At 40.4% G+C, this 16,448-nt stretch overlaps 1 protein-coding gene across 3 annotated transcripts in view; it reads right to left on the bottom strand.

The window, feature by feature from the left end:
* Dennd5a (DENN domain containing 5A) overlaps positions 1-16,448 on the bottom strand; it is a 78,556-nt gene that overhangs the window by 52,687 nt on the left and 9,421 nt on the right. For 2 of the 3 annotated variants that reach the window (XM_090348177.1, XM_090348179.1), the window contains exons 2-4: positions 6,195-6,266; positions 5,167-5,276; positions 552-1,209 (exon numbers count right to left, since the gene is read on the bottom strand). In XM_090348177.1, the coding sequence (XP_090204303.1) occupies positions 552-1,209; positions 5,167-5,276; positions 6,195-6,266 (840 nt within the window). The remainder of the gene's footprint in view (positions 1-551; positions 1,210-5,166; positions 5,277-6,194; positions 6,267-16,448) is intronic. The other variant, XM_090348178.1, reaches the window with a different exon arrangement.

Genomic DNA, 16,448 nt, shown 5'->3' with positions numbered 1-16,448 from the left:
CCGTCAGTCTGAGAAAGAACAGAAATAACTTGAGAGGGTTAGAGGTATGGCTCAGGTGGTAGAGCATGAGTCAATAAGTGAAAGCAAACATCAAACATCAGATAGTATGTTCAAGTCCTAGACTTCACGAAGGAAGGAAGGAAGGAAGGAAGGAAGGAAGGAAGGAAGGAAGGAAGGAAGGAAGGAAGGAAGGAAAAGAACAGAATTGTGGGAATGAGAAAACAGATGGGACATTACTTCTTGGTGACTATCACCTCCCATCCCTGTTTTCAGCTTTAATCAGAAAGAGCATCAGTAGACAGAGTTGTCTTCCCAGTCTGGAGTACTTGCTAGAAGGCTATCATGGAGGCCAACAGGAAATGCTAGCTCTGTCCTGTTACATCAATTTGCCACCCATTACCTACTTGCAAAAGATCTCGCTTTTACCCAAATTCTAACAAACTTTGGCATTTATAGTCAATCCCACTGTATATGAATATGGAAAGCAGGGAGATCCTATATAGAGAACTATACGGTTCCCATGCAGAGAACTCTAAGAAGCACTGACTTACGCTGTGAGTAGAGCAGAATTTGAAACTCCAAAAGGGCACAAGTAAAAAGCTGAAAGACATTCTCCACCCCAAGCAGTTCAAAGACTTCTTTGACAGGAAAGTCAAATAAGGGAAGCTCATTGGTACTTGGTCTCTGGCAAATTATTGGCCCATAAACCCCAGAAAACTTCAAGGACCGGCCAGGAGGTGGTAGTGGCACCTCATAAAGTACGTTGTATATGTAGCTCTCAAGAGGCAGAGGAGGGGGCTGAGGTGAAGTAACTGCCTGGTAAAGCTGTTCCAGCACACTGCGGCATGCCTTCATGAAGGACATTGGTGTGATGAGGCAAATACACTTAGAGACATATAGAGTGTCCCGGCTAATATCATATGAGTTGAAGCGCTGCAGTTTGGTCCCAGGAGTGCCTTCCCCATCTTCCATGCCACACTGGTCTCCACCATCAGCCACAGGAGTGTGCAGGACATCATACTCAGCATTGTGCATGTGGTACAGGGTCTGCATTGCACTGCAGATCTGCTTGCTAGTCACTTCTTCATAAAATGTGAGAGCAAACCCAAATGTCCGAGAGCCATCCTCCCTTGTGATAATAAAGGCATGGAACTGGGGCTCCCTAGGATCAGCCTGGGTCTTGAATGCCAGCCCTTTGGGCATGCACAGCTGCAAAAGAAATAAGGCAAGCAGTGAGAACACTCACTGCTAGTCATATTCAGGACATATTGCCTGTCTATGTATCTATCCATCTAGCACTTACTGTTCTTGATATATACCTGCCTTAAAGCTTTCCTCTTCTAATATACATTGCATGTAAACAAAATTATAGTACAGTTAATATAAGTTATCTCTACCAATAATATAGTTATCTGTAGTGTAAAACACTAGAGAAATACTAAAAAGACAACCTCAGCATGGGAACTTCAGAAAAAAACTCAGATATGGAGTGACACTAAAATTCATTAAGTAATATAAAAATTAGGACATCTGAAAGAAAGCCTAGAGCAGGACATTGGTAGCTCATACCTATAATTCTGGCTACTCAGAAGACTAAAATCTGCAGATACTGGTTCAAAGCCAGCCCAAGCAACGAAGTCCATGACTCTTATCTGCAATTAGGTACCACAAAAGACAGAAATGGAGCTGTGACTCAAGTGGTAAAGTGTTATCCTTAAGTAAAAAGCCCAGGGCAGTGCCAAGGCCCTGAGTTGGAGCCATCTAAAATTGACGCCCCACCCCCCCATTATTTATTTATTTATTTATTTTTGCCAGTCCTGGGGCTGAAACTCAGTGTGTGAGCACTGTCCTTGGGCTTTTTCAAGGCTACAGCTCTACCACTTAGGCCACAGCACCACTTCTGGCTTTTCTCTACGTATGTGGTATTGAGGACTCACACCTAGCTCTTCATACATGCTAGGCAAGCACTCTACCACTAGGCGAAACTCTCAGCGCCCCAAATTTTAATATAAGAAAGTTTACAAAATTTAGAAAATGGTAGATGATTAAGTACAACAGTATGACACAGACTAAAAGATATATTAGGAGGCTGGACACGGTGACTCACACCTATAATCCTAGCTACTAAGGAGACTGAGATCCAAGGATCTGAAGTTCAAAGCCAGCCTGGGCACTAAAGACCGTGAGACTTCTATCTCCAATTAATCACTAGAAAATGGGAAGTGGGGCTGTGGATCAAGTGGTAGGGCAGTAGCCTTGAGCTGAAGAGCTCAAGGACAGTGTCCAGGCCCAGAGTTCAAGCCCCATGATCCCCTTCCAAAAAAGGATATATTAGGAGACAGTTATAGAAATATATCTGAAATTTTTATCTAAAAATAAACTTGTAAATAAAGTTTTAGATAGAATTCTATCATCAATAAAATCTCTTCATGTCAAAAAGTTTCTCATTTCATATAAATGAAGATGACATGATCAGAAATAATGATGTGTATTTTTCCTATTGCCTTACATGAATTATATAAAGTAAGATAAATAACCAAACTGACTGATATAAAGTAACATAAATAATGAAACTGACTGAACCAATCACTACTCATTTTCTTTTTTTTTTTTTTGCCAGTCCTGGGCTTGAGCTCAGGGCCTGAGCACTGTCCTTGGACTTTCTCAAGGCTAGAGCTCTACCACTTGAGCCTCAGCACCACTTCTGGCTTTTATCTATGTATGTGGTACCGAGGAATCGAACCCGGGTCTCCATGCATGCTAGGCAAGCACTTTAACCACTAGGCCAAACTCCCGGCCCCTCACTACTCATTTTCTAAACCGGCTGTACAAATGAAATACCAACTGCCTGAGTTAATAAAAAAATAAGGATCTACATCATTTTAGCCTTAAACTTAATTTTTCAATGCCCTTTTTTTTTTCTAGCATTAGTATGTACAAATGAAATAAACAATGTAGCAGGAGTCAAAATTTTAAGTTTTGGTAAGAGATATTTTCACTTGTGAATGATATGTGGTACTTGCCTATAGTTACTGTAGACATTAAAGAAGATCATACACTAAACAATAGACTACTAAAAATTAAGAGACAATATAGATGTTGTTAAAAAAAATAAGTGGGTCAGGCTAGAGGCAAGGCTCAAGTGGTAAAATGATAGCTAAGCAAGCTGAGTTCAAACTCAACCCACAAAAACTGAGGGAGAGGGCCAAAGGAATATCATTTTTTAAAAGGGGGAGGGGCTGGAGTATAGTCTAGTGGTAGAGTGCTCACCTAGCATGCACAAAGCCCTGGGTTTGATTCCTGAGTACCACATAGACACACAAAAGCCAGAAGTGGTGCTGTGGATCAAGTGGTAAAGCCTTAACCTTGAAAAAGCTCAAGGACAGTGCTCAGGCCCTGAATTCAAGCCTCAAGACCAGCTCCCCACCGCACCCCCCCCCAAAAGTCAGGTCTAGAGCCAGACTACCAGTATTGTAACTCCAGCTTGACTAATTATTAGCAATATGACCTTGAGTACATTACTTAACTTCTCTGGATTTTAGAATCTACCTCTATTAGTGATGTTTATGTATTTGTGAATATGTTTTAATATTATCTACATAGAGGGTATTGGTGAGAAAAAATGAGTTAATCTATGTAAAATGTTTATTAGAATGCCTAGTACAACGTGAATAGTCAATACAAGTTAGCTTACTCAGAGTAGCATTCATGAAATTTAAAATGCTAACCTACCTAAACTATGATGAAATAAAAAGATATTACCAGCCAGGTGCTGGTGGCTCACACTTGTAATCCTAGCTACTCAGGAGGCTGAGATCTGAGGATTACAGTTCAAAGCCAGCTTGGGGAAGAAAAATCCATGAGACTCTTTTCTCCAATAAACTACTCAGAAAAAGCAGGAAGTGGCTCAAGTGGTAGAGTGCTAGCTAGCTTTGAACAAAAGAAGCTCAGGGGAGCACCCAGACTCAGAGTACAACCGCCAGGACCAGCAACAACAAAAAAGGGTGTAGTTGCCATAAGATTCAGATATAAACAACACAGAATAAGAGAAAACTACTCTAAGCTAGGTGCTAGTGGTTCATGCCTGATATCCTAACTACTAAAGAGGCTGAGATCTGAGGATCACAGTTCAAAGCCAGTTTGGGCAAGAAAGTCTGTGAGACTTTTATCTACAATTAACCATCAGAAAACCAAAAGTGGTGGAGTGGCTCAAAGGGGTAAAGGCCTGGCCTTGAGGAAAAAAAAAATAACAACAACAAAAAAAAAACAGCTCAGGGATAGCACCCAGGCCTGACTTCAAGCCCAAGACCAAATGTAAAAAAGAGAGAAAGTAGCCAGGTGCAGTGGCTCATGCCTGTAATCTTAGCTATTCAGGAGGCTGAGATCTGAGGATCATGGTTCAAAGCCAGCCTGGGTACTAAAGACCCCAAAGACTGTGAGTCTCTTATCTCCAATTAATCACTAGAAAATGGGAAGTGGGGTTGTGACTAGAGGAGGAGGAGGTAGCCTTGAGCTGAAGAGCTTAGGGACATTGCCCAGGCCTAGAGTTCAAGACCCCCCCGAAAGAAAGAAAGAGAGAGAGAGAGAGAGAGAGAGAGAAAGAAAGAGAGAGAGAGAGAGAGAGAGAGAGAGCGAGCGAGAGAGAGCGTGCTACTTTAAACTTCATTAATAATATAATCTTGATGTAATAAGCAATCAATAGTACTCCAAAATAAGTTCACTAAGTTAATATTACATATATACATATGTGTATATGAAACAGAAATGTGTTTTAGTATATTTTCTATGTTTTCAGTATTTGATAGACTGAACAAAATACAGAATGTACAATATATATAATTCTTTCTTCAAAAGTTATTGGTGGGCTGGGAGTTTGGCCTAGTGGTAGAGTGCTTGCCTAGCATGCACGAAGACCCGGGTTTGATTCCTTAGTACCATATACTTAGAAAAAGCCAGAAGTGGTGCTGAGGCTCAAGTGATAGAGTTCTAGCCTTGAGAAAGTCCAAGGACAGTGCTCAGACCCTGAGCTTAAGCCCAGGACTGGAAAAAAAAAAAAAAAAAAAAGTTATTAGTAAGTGATGAAAGCACTGCTACCACAGCTGCACTCATAATCCTGCTATAAATTATTTGTAAACTATCTCATACCTGTAGCTAAGAAATACTAACCATTCCCACTGCATCTTGGTCAAATGGATTCCATTCAACATTCTCAGGGTATCGGGCAAGGACCTTAGACTTGAATGTTCGTCTCAATGGTGTCTGCTCAAAATTTTCTCCTGTAAGAAAAAGAATAAAGCAAATCATCTCCACAAAATCCCTTTAAACCATAGTGCTACGAATGTTTTAGCTCGGTAGTCCAGCAAAAACATAAACGAAGGCAAGAGAGTTAGTATGCCAACCATTTAAGAATAGGAAAGATATTAAAATGTTAACATGTCAGTAAAGAAGCTGAAAAAGTATAGCATGGTTAATAGTAGACACCACTACGATCTTTGCTTCTCTTTGAAATTAAATATTACTACAATTCATTAATTTTTAACAGAATATTAATTTTCTTCAAAAAGAGGGGAAAAGGCACAAATGATTATAAAGAATTACTCATCTTATCCCCTTTGAAAGCCACAGTAGTTGATTAAAATCCATCTAAAACATCAAATTGAAAAAAATCTCAGAGCTAGGTGCGGTGGCTCACACATGTAATCCTAGCTACTCAGGAGGCTGAGATCTAAGGATCTCGGTTCAAAGCCAGCCTGGGCACTAAAGTCCATGAGACTGTTATTTCCAATTAACCACTAGAAAACCGGAAGTGGCGCTGTGGTTCAAGGGGCTGACAAGCTCAGGGACAGTGCCCAGGCCCAGAGTTCAAGCCCCACGACAGAAAAAATAAAAAGAAAAGAAAAAACATAAAACAGTTGAGGGTAAATGTAATGCGTACAAAAATCACTTGTAACTTCTAGAATTCTGTTTCTCCCTTTCCTCTCTTCAAATAGTATACTATAAACTTAGAACATTAATGCAAGGAGGGAAGAACCAGAGAACCCACCACCTAGAGGGATGCCAATATGAAAATAGACTGTCCAAAAAGGCACAGGAAGGTTAGAAGGACCAAAGAATACAAAATGCTACTGGAGAGACATAGGAAAGAACCACCAGAAAGCTTTGGGTCTTCTCAATTTTGTTTTTTGTTCTTTTACCTTCAGTTGTACTTGAAATGAAAGGGCTGGCACCACCTCTGGCTTTAGAAGCCTGAATGTACTGGCATAATGCTATATAATAAACGAAATAACAGAGCATTACAATAAAGCAGTGTTACTCGTTTGACCATGACTCCAGTATAAAACACATTTTACAATGTAAAACAATTTAACACATACATGTATGTGTGTATATGTAAATTTACCCAACATAAAAATGTTTACAAAACAATACTTAACATTGAGGCCCTCTCCAATTTTCTACTCTACACCATTAAAACAAAAAATAATGCTTGTAAATATACACTCACAGTCACCATTCATAATTTGAAAAACATTACAACAGGATATAATAAACAGATAAACTGATACAACTTTACTATAACATCATTAGGGTTTTAAATGAAATAACCTACCTCAAAATATTACTTTCCTAAGGGGTTTAGGAAATGAGGGACAAATTCCAACTCGATAGTTGTAAATAATTTTAAGGGGAAAATAAGAGAAAGCAAAGGAAAAAGTAACATTGTCCAAGAAAAACTGTACTCTTCTGACTTACAAAATTATAACCCCTTTGTACAATTTCTTAAAAATTAAAAAAAGCCAGGCAAGGTGGCTCACACCTGTAATCTTAGCTACTTAGGAGGCTGAGATCTGAGGATCAATGTTCAAAGCCAGCCAGGGCACAAAAGAACCAGAGACATTTATCAGAAGTGGGGCTTGGCTAAAGGGTAGGACACAACCTTGAGCTGAAGAGGGCAAGGACAACGCCTAGGCCCAGGGATAGGGTGGAAGCCTTGAGCTGAGGAGCTCAAGGAAAGCGCCCAGGCCAAGTTCAAGCCCCATGACCAAAAAAAAAAAAAAAAAAAAAAAAAAAATGCCAGTCGCAGTGGCTCATGCCTGTAATCCTAGCTCCTCAGGAGGCTGAGATCTGAGGATCAAGGTTCAAGGCCAGTCCAATCACTAAAGTGTAAGACTCATCTACAATTTACCACCAGAAAACCAGAAGTGGTGCTGTGGCTCAAGGAGTAGTAGCCTTGAGCTAAAGAGCTCAGGGACAAGCCCCACTACAAGACACACACACACACACACACACACACACACACACACACACACACACACACGAAAAGAAAGTAAAAGGAAGTTGGTTATCAGTGGCTCATTTCTATAATCCTATTTAGAAGGCTGAAATCTGAGAATCTTAGTTCAAAGCCTGCCCAGGCAAGAAAGTCCATGAATCTCTTACCTCCATTAAAGTACCAAAAGCCAGAAGTAGAACTATGGCTCAAGTGGTAGAATATTAGCCTTGAGTTAAAAAAAAAAAAAAAGTTCAAGGACAGAACCCTAGGCTCTGAGTACAAGAGAGGCTGACAGCAAAATAGAGGAGGAGGAAGAGGCGGTGGCGGTGGCCCATGACTCACACCTGTTATGCTCCCTACTCAGGAGAGTATCACAGTTCAAAACCAGCCTGGACAAGAAACTCCATAAGACTCTTATCTTCAATTAACCAACAAAAAGACGGAAGTTGGGCCGGGAGTTTGGCCTAGTGGTTAAAGTGATTGCCTAGCATGCATGAAGACCTGGGTTCGATTCCTCGGTACCACATACATAGAAAAAAAAAAAAAGAAAGCCGGAAGTGGTGCTGAGGCTCAAGTGGTAGAGCTCTAGCCTTGAGAAAGTCCAAGGACAGTGCTCAGGCCCTGAGCTCAAGCCCAGGACTGGAAAAAAAAAAAAAAAAAGACGGAAGTTGGGGCTGGGAGCACAGCCCTGTGGTAGAGTGCTTGCCTAGCATGCACTAAGCCCTCGGTTAAAAAGCCAGAGAGATGCTATGGCTCAAGTGGTAAAGTGCTAGCCTTGAGCTCTGAGTTCAACCTCCAAGACTAGCAAAAAAAAAAAAAAAAAAAAAAGCTGGAAATAAATCTATGGTTCAAGTGGTAGAGTGCTAGCCTTGAGCACAAAAGCTCAGAGACAGCACTCAGGCACTGAGATCAAACCCCAGGTTCAGGGGGGTAGGGGAGGAGAAAACATTCATATCTCATTTACATAAAATATCCAAAATAAGGAAATCTAGAAACAGACTTGTTTCTTGTTTCACTCACTCCTTGAAGACACAGAGTAACTGCTAATGGGTTGATTACACATGCTAAAACTATACTAAAACACTGGAACCAGTGTTTGGTGGCTCAAGCCTGTAATCCTAGCTACTTAGGAGGCTGAGATCTGAGGATCACAGTTTGAAACCAGTCTGGGCAGGAAAGCCCATAAGACTTTTCTACAAATAACCACCAGAAAACCAGTTGTGGTGCTGTGGCTCAAGTAGCAGAACACAAGCCTTGATCTGAAGAGCTCAGGGATAATGCCCAGGCCCACAGTGCCTCATGACTGACCAAAAAAAAAAAAATCATTGGAGAAAACAATATAAGAAAATTAGTCAGCCTGGGTTAAATGTAAATAATACTATTTCATAAAAGGAAAACTGAGAAAATAAAAAAGAATTATCACTAAATAGAATATCCCATCATCCCTCTGTGAATATAAAATACCTGTACTTGCTTTATTATACATACTAGTGACTGTGCTTTATCAGAGCTGCTTTAAATAATGTTACTCAAGAATGTTTTCTTTCCAGATGATGATTGAGAAGCTAATAAAAAAAAATGGTGCCAGGTACCACAACAGTAACAGAACTTCACATTTTTCTGGGGTTTTGCTTTTTATCTTTTTCTTTTTATTAATGGAGTGTGCTGGATGTCTAATTTTGTTCATTATTATGACTGCAGAACCTGGAAAAGCTGTTGCTGCTATCGATGCATAACATACTGCTATTACTGATCTTTTTATATAAATATATATATATATATATATACAATTTGAATTTTTGGAAATTTTAGCTGTGCTGTCAACTTTGGAAAAAGTATCCCAGTTTACCATGCTGAGTTGACATTGTACAGAAATTAATAGCCATATTGGTCTAGAAACATTAAACTTAATTTTTTTTCATTTCTACAGTGCTAAACACACTGTATTCAATATGTAAGGTCTTATCTAAATGGGTTTGATTACAGAAACTAATATTCTTTAAATAATGAAAAAAAAAAGAATATCCCACAAAGAAAAGGCATAAATTCCCAAAATGAAAGTATTCTTCAAGGATCTACACAATAGATAAAAACAGACCAAAACATTTCAGAATGCCAGGAACAAAGAGGAAATTCTAGATATTTCCAGAAAGATGTACTTACAAAGAACAGAGTATCTGAATAGACTGGGTTTTTCAATAACAACATTGGAAATTGAAAAACAATGGAGCCATGTCTTCAAAAAGGGAAAATTATTTCCAACTAGAATTGTATACTCAGACAAATTATGGACAAAGTCCAGAATTTTTTTTTTAACTCACAGACATTTGATTTTTTAAAATGTGCTTTCCAGGAAGGATATGCTCCACTACAATCCTAGCTACTCAGAAGACTGAGTACTGAGGATCACAGTTTGAAGCCAACAGGGGCCTAAAAGTCCTTGAAACTCTTATCTCCAATTAACCATCAAAAAGTCATAAGTGGAGCAGTGGCTGACGTGTTAGAGTGGTAACTTTGAGGAAAAAACACAGGGACACAGTCCAGGACATGAATTCAAGCCCCAGGACTGGCACTGGTGTGGGAGCGTGTGCGCATGCTCAGGGGCACAGCCAGGAGTAGGTCAGTACCCTGAAGCTGAAGAGCTCAGGGACAGTGCCCAGGCCCAGTTCAAGCCCCATGACCCACCAAAAAAGAAAAAAAAAGTTTTAGAGATTTTTTTTGCCTGTTCTGGCTTTGAACTGTGATCCTCAGATATCAGCCTCCTGAGCAGCTAGGATTACAGATTACAGGCATGAGCCACAGCATGAGGCTTTTCTTTTTCTTTACCAGTTTTCTAAGCCACTAAAAATTTATAAATTACTACACTGTCAAAGCACAAAGACTAGCATTTGTTTTATAAAATGTGCACTAAACAGTACTGTATTGGTCATATCAAAGCCTTGTTGTACTTCAGGCCCAGCTGTGACCAATGGAAATGTTTCTCTTTTACTCTGTAGAATACTGAAAAATAGCCCCCACTCCCAAAAAACAAAGAAAGCCGTTTTTCAGCAGAACAGCTTTAGAGCACAGTATCTAAAAGAGCTCTGGGATTACAAATCTAAATGTGAAAGGTAAAACAAAAAAAGCCCTTAGAAGGCTTCAAATAATCTTCATAATCTCCAGTAGCAAAGATAGAAATGGACTACACAAAAGGAAAAAAAACGATAAATAAATTTAAAATACTTCTTCCTTGCAAGTCACCATTAAGAGAATGAAAAGGACAGGGAATTTGTCCTAGTGGTAGAGTGCTTGCCTAGCATGCACAAAGACTCAGGTTTGATTCCTTGGTACCACATATACAGAAAAAGCTGGAAACGGTATTGTGGCTCAAGTGGTAAAGCTCTAGCCTTGAGAAAGCCAAGAACAGTGCTCAGGCCCTGAGTCCAACCCCAGGACTGGCGAGAGAGAGAGACAGAGAGAGAGAGAGAGAGAATGAAAAGGGAATAGATTACAAGAAGGCATCTATATCTATAGGAGAATCCTTTAAAAAAAAAATGTACTATCCCAGGTTGGGAAGGTGGTTTAGTGGTAGAGTGCTTGCCTAGTATGCATGAAGCCATAGGTTTGATTCCTCAGTACCACATAAACAGAAAAAGCCAGAAGTGGTACTGTGACTCAGTGACCAGACCCTGAGTTCAAGCCCCACAATTGGCAAAAAGAAAAAAAGAGGGGGAAAAAAAAAAACAAAACTGGAGCTCTAGTACTGAAACACATACATACACACACACATAAAGAACCCTAATAAAGGCAAGGAAATCTACCAGGAGTTTGGCCTAGTGGTAGAGTGCTTGCCTACCATGCGTGAAGAATCCTCAGTACCACATATACAGAAAAAGCCAGAAGTGCTCAGGCCCTGAGCTCAAGCCCAGGACTGGCAAAAAAAAAAAAAAAAAAAGAAAAAGCCAGAAGTGGTGCTGTGGCTCAAGTGGTAGAGCTCTAGCCTTGAGAAAGCCCAAGGATAATGCTCCAAGGCCCTGAGTTCAAACTCCAAGCCAAAACCCCCTCCCCCCCAAAAAAAAGAAGCAAGGAAACGAGTTCAGAGATGATACGTAATTGTGAGAAAAGAATCAAGTATGTTAACATCGTGGAACTTTTTTTTTTTTGGTCATGGGAGTTGAACTCTGGGCCTGGGTGTTGTCTCTGAGCTCTTCAGCTCAAGGCTACCACCCTACCCTTTGAGCCCTTCAGCTACAGTGCCATTTTTGGTTTTCTGGTGATTAACTGGAGTCTCTTGAACTTTTTGGTGCCCAGGCTTTGAGCTGAGATCCTCAGATCTCAGGCTCCTGAGTAGCTAGGATTACAAGCATGAGCCACCATGCCGGGAAACATGTATTTTTTTTTTTCGTGCCTGTAATTTTCTATAAATTGGGCTTATCTACTTACTATCATCAGTTGTGTCCTGTGGTTATGACTTCTAAGTCATTTCCTTCCCTGTCTTTAAGACTTTAAAAAATTCTAAAAGTTTCTAGGTAGCTTCCTTTCATTTTAAGAATATGGTGATCTAATCAAAAGTCAAAGCCAAACCCCAAACTACCAACAGAAAAGATACAGATTACACAAAAGCATTTATAAGGTTAACAGATACAAATCTATCTTTTCTTCAAAGAAAACAGACTTCAAGCAAAAAGCATAAAATATACTGAAACATGAGAGGAAAGACAGAAAAGGGGGGAAAAGAGAGTTAGAAGAGGAGGCCGAACAGGAGGGGATGAGACAAGCTCAAACATTCTCAAAAGCTTCTGAGATGGAGGTAGGGGAGGGAAAGTGGGAGAAAAACATGAGAAAGAATATCAATATTCAAGAAGTAATGTACCCACTACCTGACAAATGTAACTGTAACCCTTCTATCCGTTACCAACAATAAAATACAATTAAAAAAAAAAGCTGCCAGGTGTGGTGGCTCACACCTGTAATCCTAGCTTCTCAGGAGGCTGAGATCTGAGGAATGAAGTTCAAAGCTGGCCTGGGCACAGCTGGGCCCACACATCTGGGCTGAGGCTCAAGGGGTAGGGCGGTAGGTAGCCTTCAGCTAAAGAGCTCAGGGACAACACCCAGGCCCAGTTCAAGCCCCCACGACCCACAAAAAAAAAAAAAAAAAGATTTCCAGAAGTGATAAAAAGAGGATAAAGAAAAGGAATTAAATAATAATAATAATAATAATAATAATAATAATAATAACCAGCCTTGACTACAACTCAGGAAAAAGCTCTTCTACTACACTGTAGGTTGAAGAATGAACCACAAAAAGACATTCTATGAAATGCCATGCTAAAACTCCTGCAATCTGATGATTAAACTACTGACCCAATTTCACTGATTTTTTTTTAAATCTTAGTTCAAAAAAAAAAAAAAAAACTGGCCAGGAGTTTGGCCTAGTGGTAAGAGTGCCTGCCTAACATGCACGAAGACTGGGGTTCCATGATTCCCCGGTACCACATACATAGAAAAAGCCAGAAGTGGTGCTCTCACTCAAGTGGTAGAGCTCTAGCCTTGAGAAAGCCCAAGGACAGTGCTCACGCTCTAACCTCAAGCCCCAGGACTGGCCAAAAAAAAAAAAAGAAAAGAAAATAGCAGCTGGGCATAATGGTACCTGCCTATAATTCTAGCAATTGCCTATATTATTTCTTAGCATGTAGAGGAAGATAGGGAGGTTGAGGTCAGCATCAAAGTTATCTGTCTGGAAATAAAATGTAAACTAAAATAGCTGGAATTAGCTCTCATGTAATAACACTTGTCTAGCATGCACAAAACCTTGGGTTCATTCCCCATATGGGAAGGGCAAATGGTGGGGGAAATAGCAGACAGACTTTGTTTATGACAATTTATTGTTTGGGGGGAGGGTCTGGGTGGGAGTGGGGGAAGTGTGTGTGTGTGTGTGTGTGTGTGTGTGTGTGTGTGTGTGTGTGTGTGTGTGTGTGTGTGTGTGTTAGTACTAGGGCTTGAACTCAGGTCCAGAGTCCTCTCCCTTAGCTTTTCTACTGAAGACTGATGCTCTACCACTGGAGCTATGGTTTCGCTTCTGGGCTTAATTGATGGTTACTTGAAGATAAGTCTCTGCCTAGGCTGGATTCAAACCTCAATCCTCAGGTCTTGGCCTCCTAAATACCAAGAATCACAGATATGAGCCAGTGCCTACTTTTTTTTTCCTCTTTAATTTTGTTTTGTACTCTGTCACTGACAATCCTGGGGACAGTCCAGTCCTGGGGACTGAACTCAGGGTCTGAGCACTGTCCTTGGACTTTCCTCAAGGCTAGTGCTCTACCACTTGAGCCACAACACCATTTCTGGCTTTTCTATATATGTGGTACTGAGGAACTAAACCTGGGTAATCATACATGCTAGACAATCATTCTACCACTAGGCCAAACTCCCCATCCCAGCTAGCCCTAATTTTTAAAGAAGGTTTTGCTACATAGCCCAGGCTGACCTCCAACAAGTAATCCTCCTCCTTGAGTCTCCCTAGAATTATAGGCACACACCACTATTTTAAGTGGAGTTGAAAAAAACTTTTAAATAATTTAAAAGACATTGCAAAACTATAAGATCATATACGTGTTTGTGAATGCATATGTGTGTGTATACTTGTAAGTATGTATATGTGTATATGTACATGCACGCATACATACACCATCTTGGCTTGAACTCAGGGTCTAGGTGCTGTCCTTGAGTACTAACTCTACTACGTCTGCTGTACTTAAGCATTATTTTTTTTTTGGTCTGTCTTGGGGCTTTAACTCTGGGCCTGGGGGCTGTCCCTGAGCTCTTCAGCTACCACCCTATCCCTTAAGCCACAGCACTATTTCTGGTTTTCTAGTGGTTAATTGGAGATAAGGGTCTCATAGACTTTAATGCCCAAGCTGGCTTTGAAACTCAATCCTCAGCCTCCTGAGTAGCTAAGATATACAGGCGTGGGCCACCTTACCTGGCTATCTACTTCAGCGTTTTTTTGTGGGTCATGGAGCTTGAACTCTGGTCCCCAGGCCCTCGCTACTCTTAACTCTGCAGTCCCAGTCCATGGCTAAACTAGCCTCCCTACCAGTGGAGGCCTGAAATGGGCACTAGGCCTTCTCAGCCTTGCTGCAAATGGTGCAAATGGTACAGCCTCCCTACAGTCCAGTAGTGACTCTTTTTTTTTTTTTTTTTTTTTGGTGGGTCATTGGGCTTGAACTCGGCCTGGACGCTACCACGCCCAGTTACTTCAGCTTTTGTGACTTGGACATAAAACTCTCACAGGTTTTCCTACTCAGGCTGGAATCAAACTATTACCTTCACATCTCAGTGTCCTAAGTAGCTAGGATTACAAGTGCTCAGCTCATTTACTAATCATCACTATCTGGCAAAAGTAGTGGCTAGCCAATTTCCAGCTGTGACATGTTTTATTCCATGACCAAAATAAATAAACAAAGCTGAGTGCAATGGCTCACCCCTGTAATCCTACCTACTCAGGATGCTAAGATCTGAGGATCAAGGTTCAAAACCAGCCCAGGCACAAAAGAACCTGAGACTCTTATCTCCAATTAACCTCTAGAAAATGGGAAGTGGGGTTTGGTTCAGGGGTAGGGCAGTAGCCTTGAGCTGAAGAGCTCAGGGACAAAGCCCAAGCCAAGTTCAAGCCCTATGGCCCACAAAAAAAATAAATAAACGAACAAACAAATGCACCCTGATACTAAGCTTGGCCTACTGAGGACAGTTTAGAAACCTTACTTACAGGGAAGTGAAGCTGAGAGGAACCTCCACAGACTTCTCACTGCTCAGGCCTCTCAACATTCTTTGAAAGCATTTTAGAATAAATCAGCTAATTCATTTTATATAGTAGACTACAATGGACTAGTAAAATTTTGACCAGATTCACTCATCCATCATACTACTGAACAAAAGAAAAAAAATTCTAAAGGAAGCTACAACAATATGCATGAATGGCAAAAAATAATAATAAAATATAATCATAATGCTGTAGAAATGCAGTGCTCTAGCTAGATGCTGGTGCTCACACCTGAATTCTAGCAAGTGAACTAGGATGAGAAGATGGCCAATGTGAGACTATATCTCCTAAAGAATCGGTCCAGGGAAGCTGGGCACTGGGTGGCTTACACTTATAAACCTAGCTGCTCAGGAGGCTGAGATCTGAGGATTGCTGTTCAAAGCCAGCCCAGGCACTAAAGTCTGTGAGGCTCTTATATCCAATTAATCACCAGAAAACAGGAAATGGCATTGTGGATTGAGCCTTGAGCAAAAGAACACAGGGAGAGTGCTGCCCAGAGTTCCCAGAGTTCGAGCCCAAAACCAACAAAAAACAAAAGAAAAAAAGAACCAACTCACCGTTAAAGGCATGACTCAAGTAGTAGGCCACCAGCCAAGCAAGTGTAAAGACTGAATTCAAACCCCAGAATCAGAGAAAAAGAAGAAGAGGAAGAGGAAGAGGAAGAGGAAGAGGAAGAGGAAGAGGAAGAAGAAGAAGAAGAAGAAGAAGAAGAAGAAGAAGAAGAAGAAGAAGAAGAAATAATCAAAATTAAAAATAACCCTCCTTGAACACTTGTTTGTTAAACTTGTCGTTTAAAATATGATGTAAAAATCAATGTTAATAAATTCTTTAATAAAAAAAAGAAAAACCAGTTCAGTAGTGAAACCCACCAGACCCTATGCTGGAAATGAACTTTATAACTTAGGAGGAAAGTCAGGAGGAGAAAATTTGGGGGAGTAGAAGGGGTGGTGACATTGTTCAAAAGGAAATGTACTTATTACTTGATTCATGTAACTATAACCCCTTTGTATATCAACTTTACAATAAAATTTTAAAATGTCTATTTAAAAAAAATTAAAAATAAAAGAAGGGGCAGAGAGTATAGCCTAGTGGTAGAGTACTTGCCTAGCATGCACGAAGCCCTGGATTCTATTCCTTGGTACCACATACACAGAAAAAGCTGGAAGTAATGCTAGGGCTCAAGTGGTAGAGTATTAGCCTTGAGAAAACTCAACGACAGTGCGTAGGCCCTGAATTAAGACCTAGAACTGGCCAAAAATTAAAATAAAAAAATACAATGGTCTAAACTACATCTGCTGCCATATCATTTCCTGGAAAAATATCTGATACTCTGAGAACATACTTAAAATAGCTGTTGAGACACATACACTTTCC

Source organism: Megascapheus bottae, chromosome 16, assembly GCF_031878675.1.
Source record: "Megascapheus bottae isolate mThoBot1 chromosome 16, mThoBot2.hap1, whole genome shotgun sequence".
Classification (NCBI taxonomy): domain Eukaryota; kingdom Metazoa; phylum Chordata; class Mammalia; order Rodentia; family Geomyidae; genus Megascapheus; species Megascapheus bottae.
The sequence above is the reverse complement of the archived record's forward strand: the minus strand, read 5'-3'. Positions and strand labels throughout refer to the sequence as shown.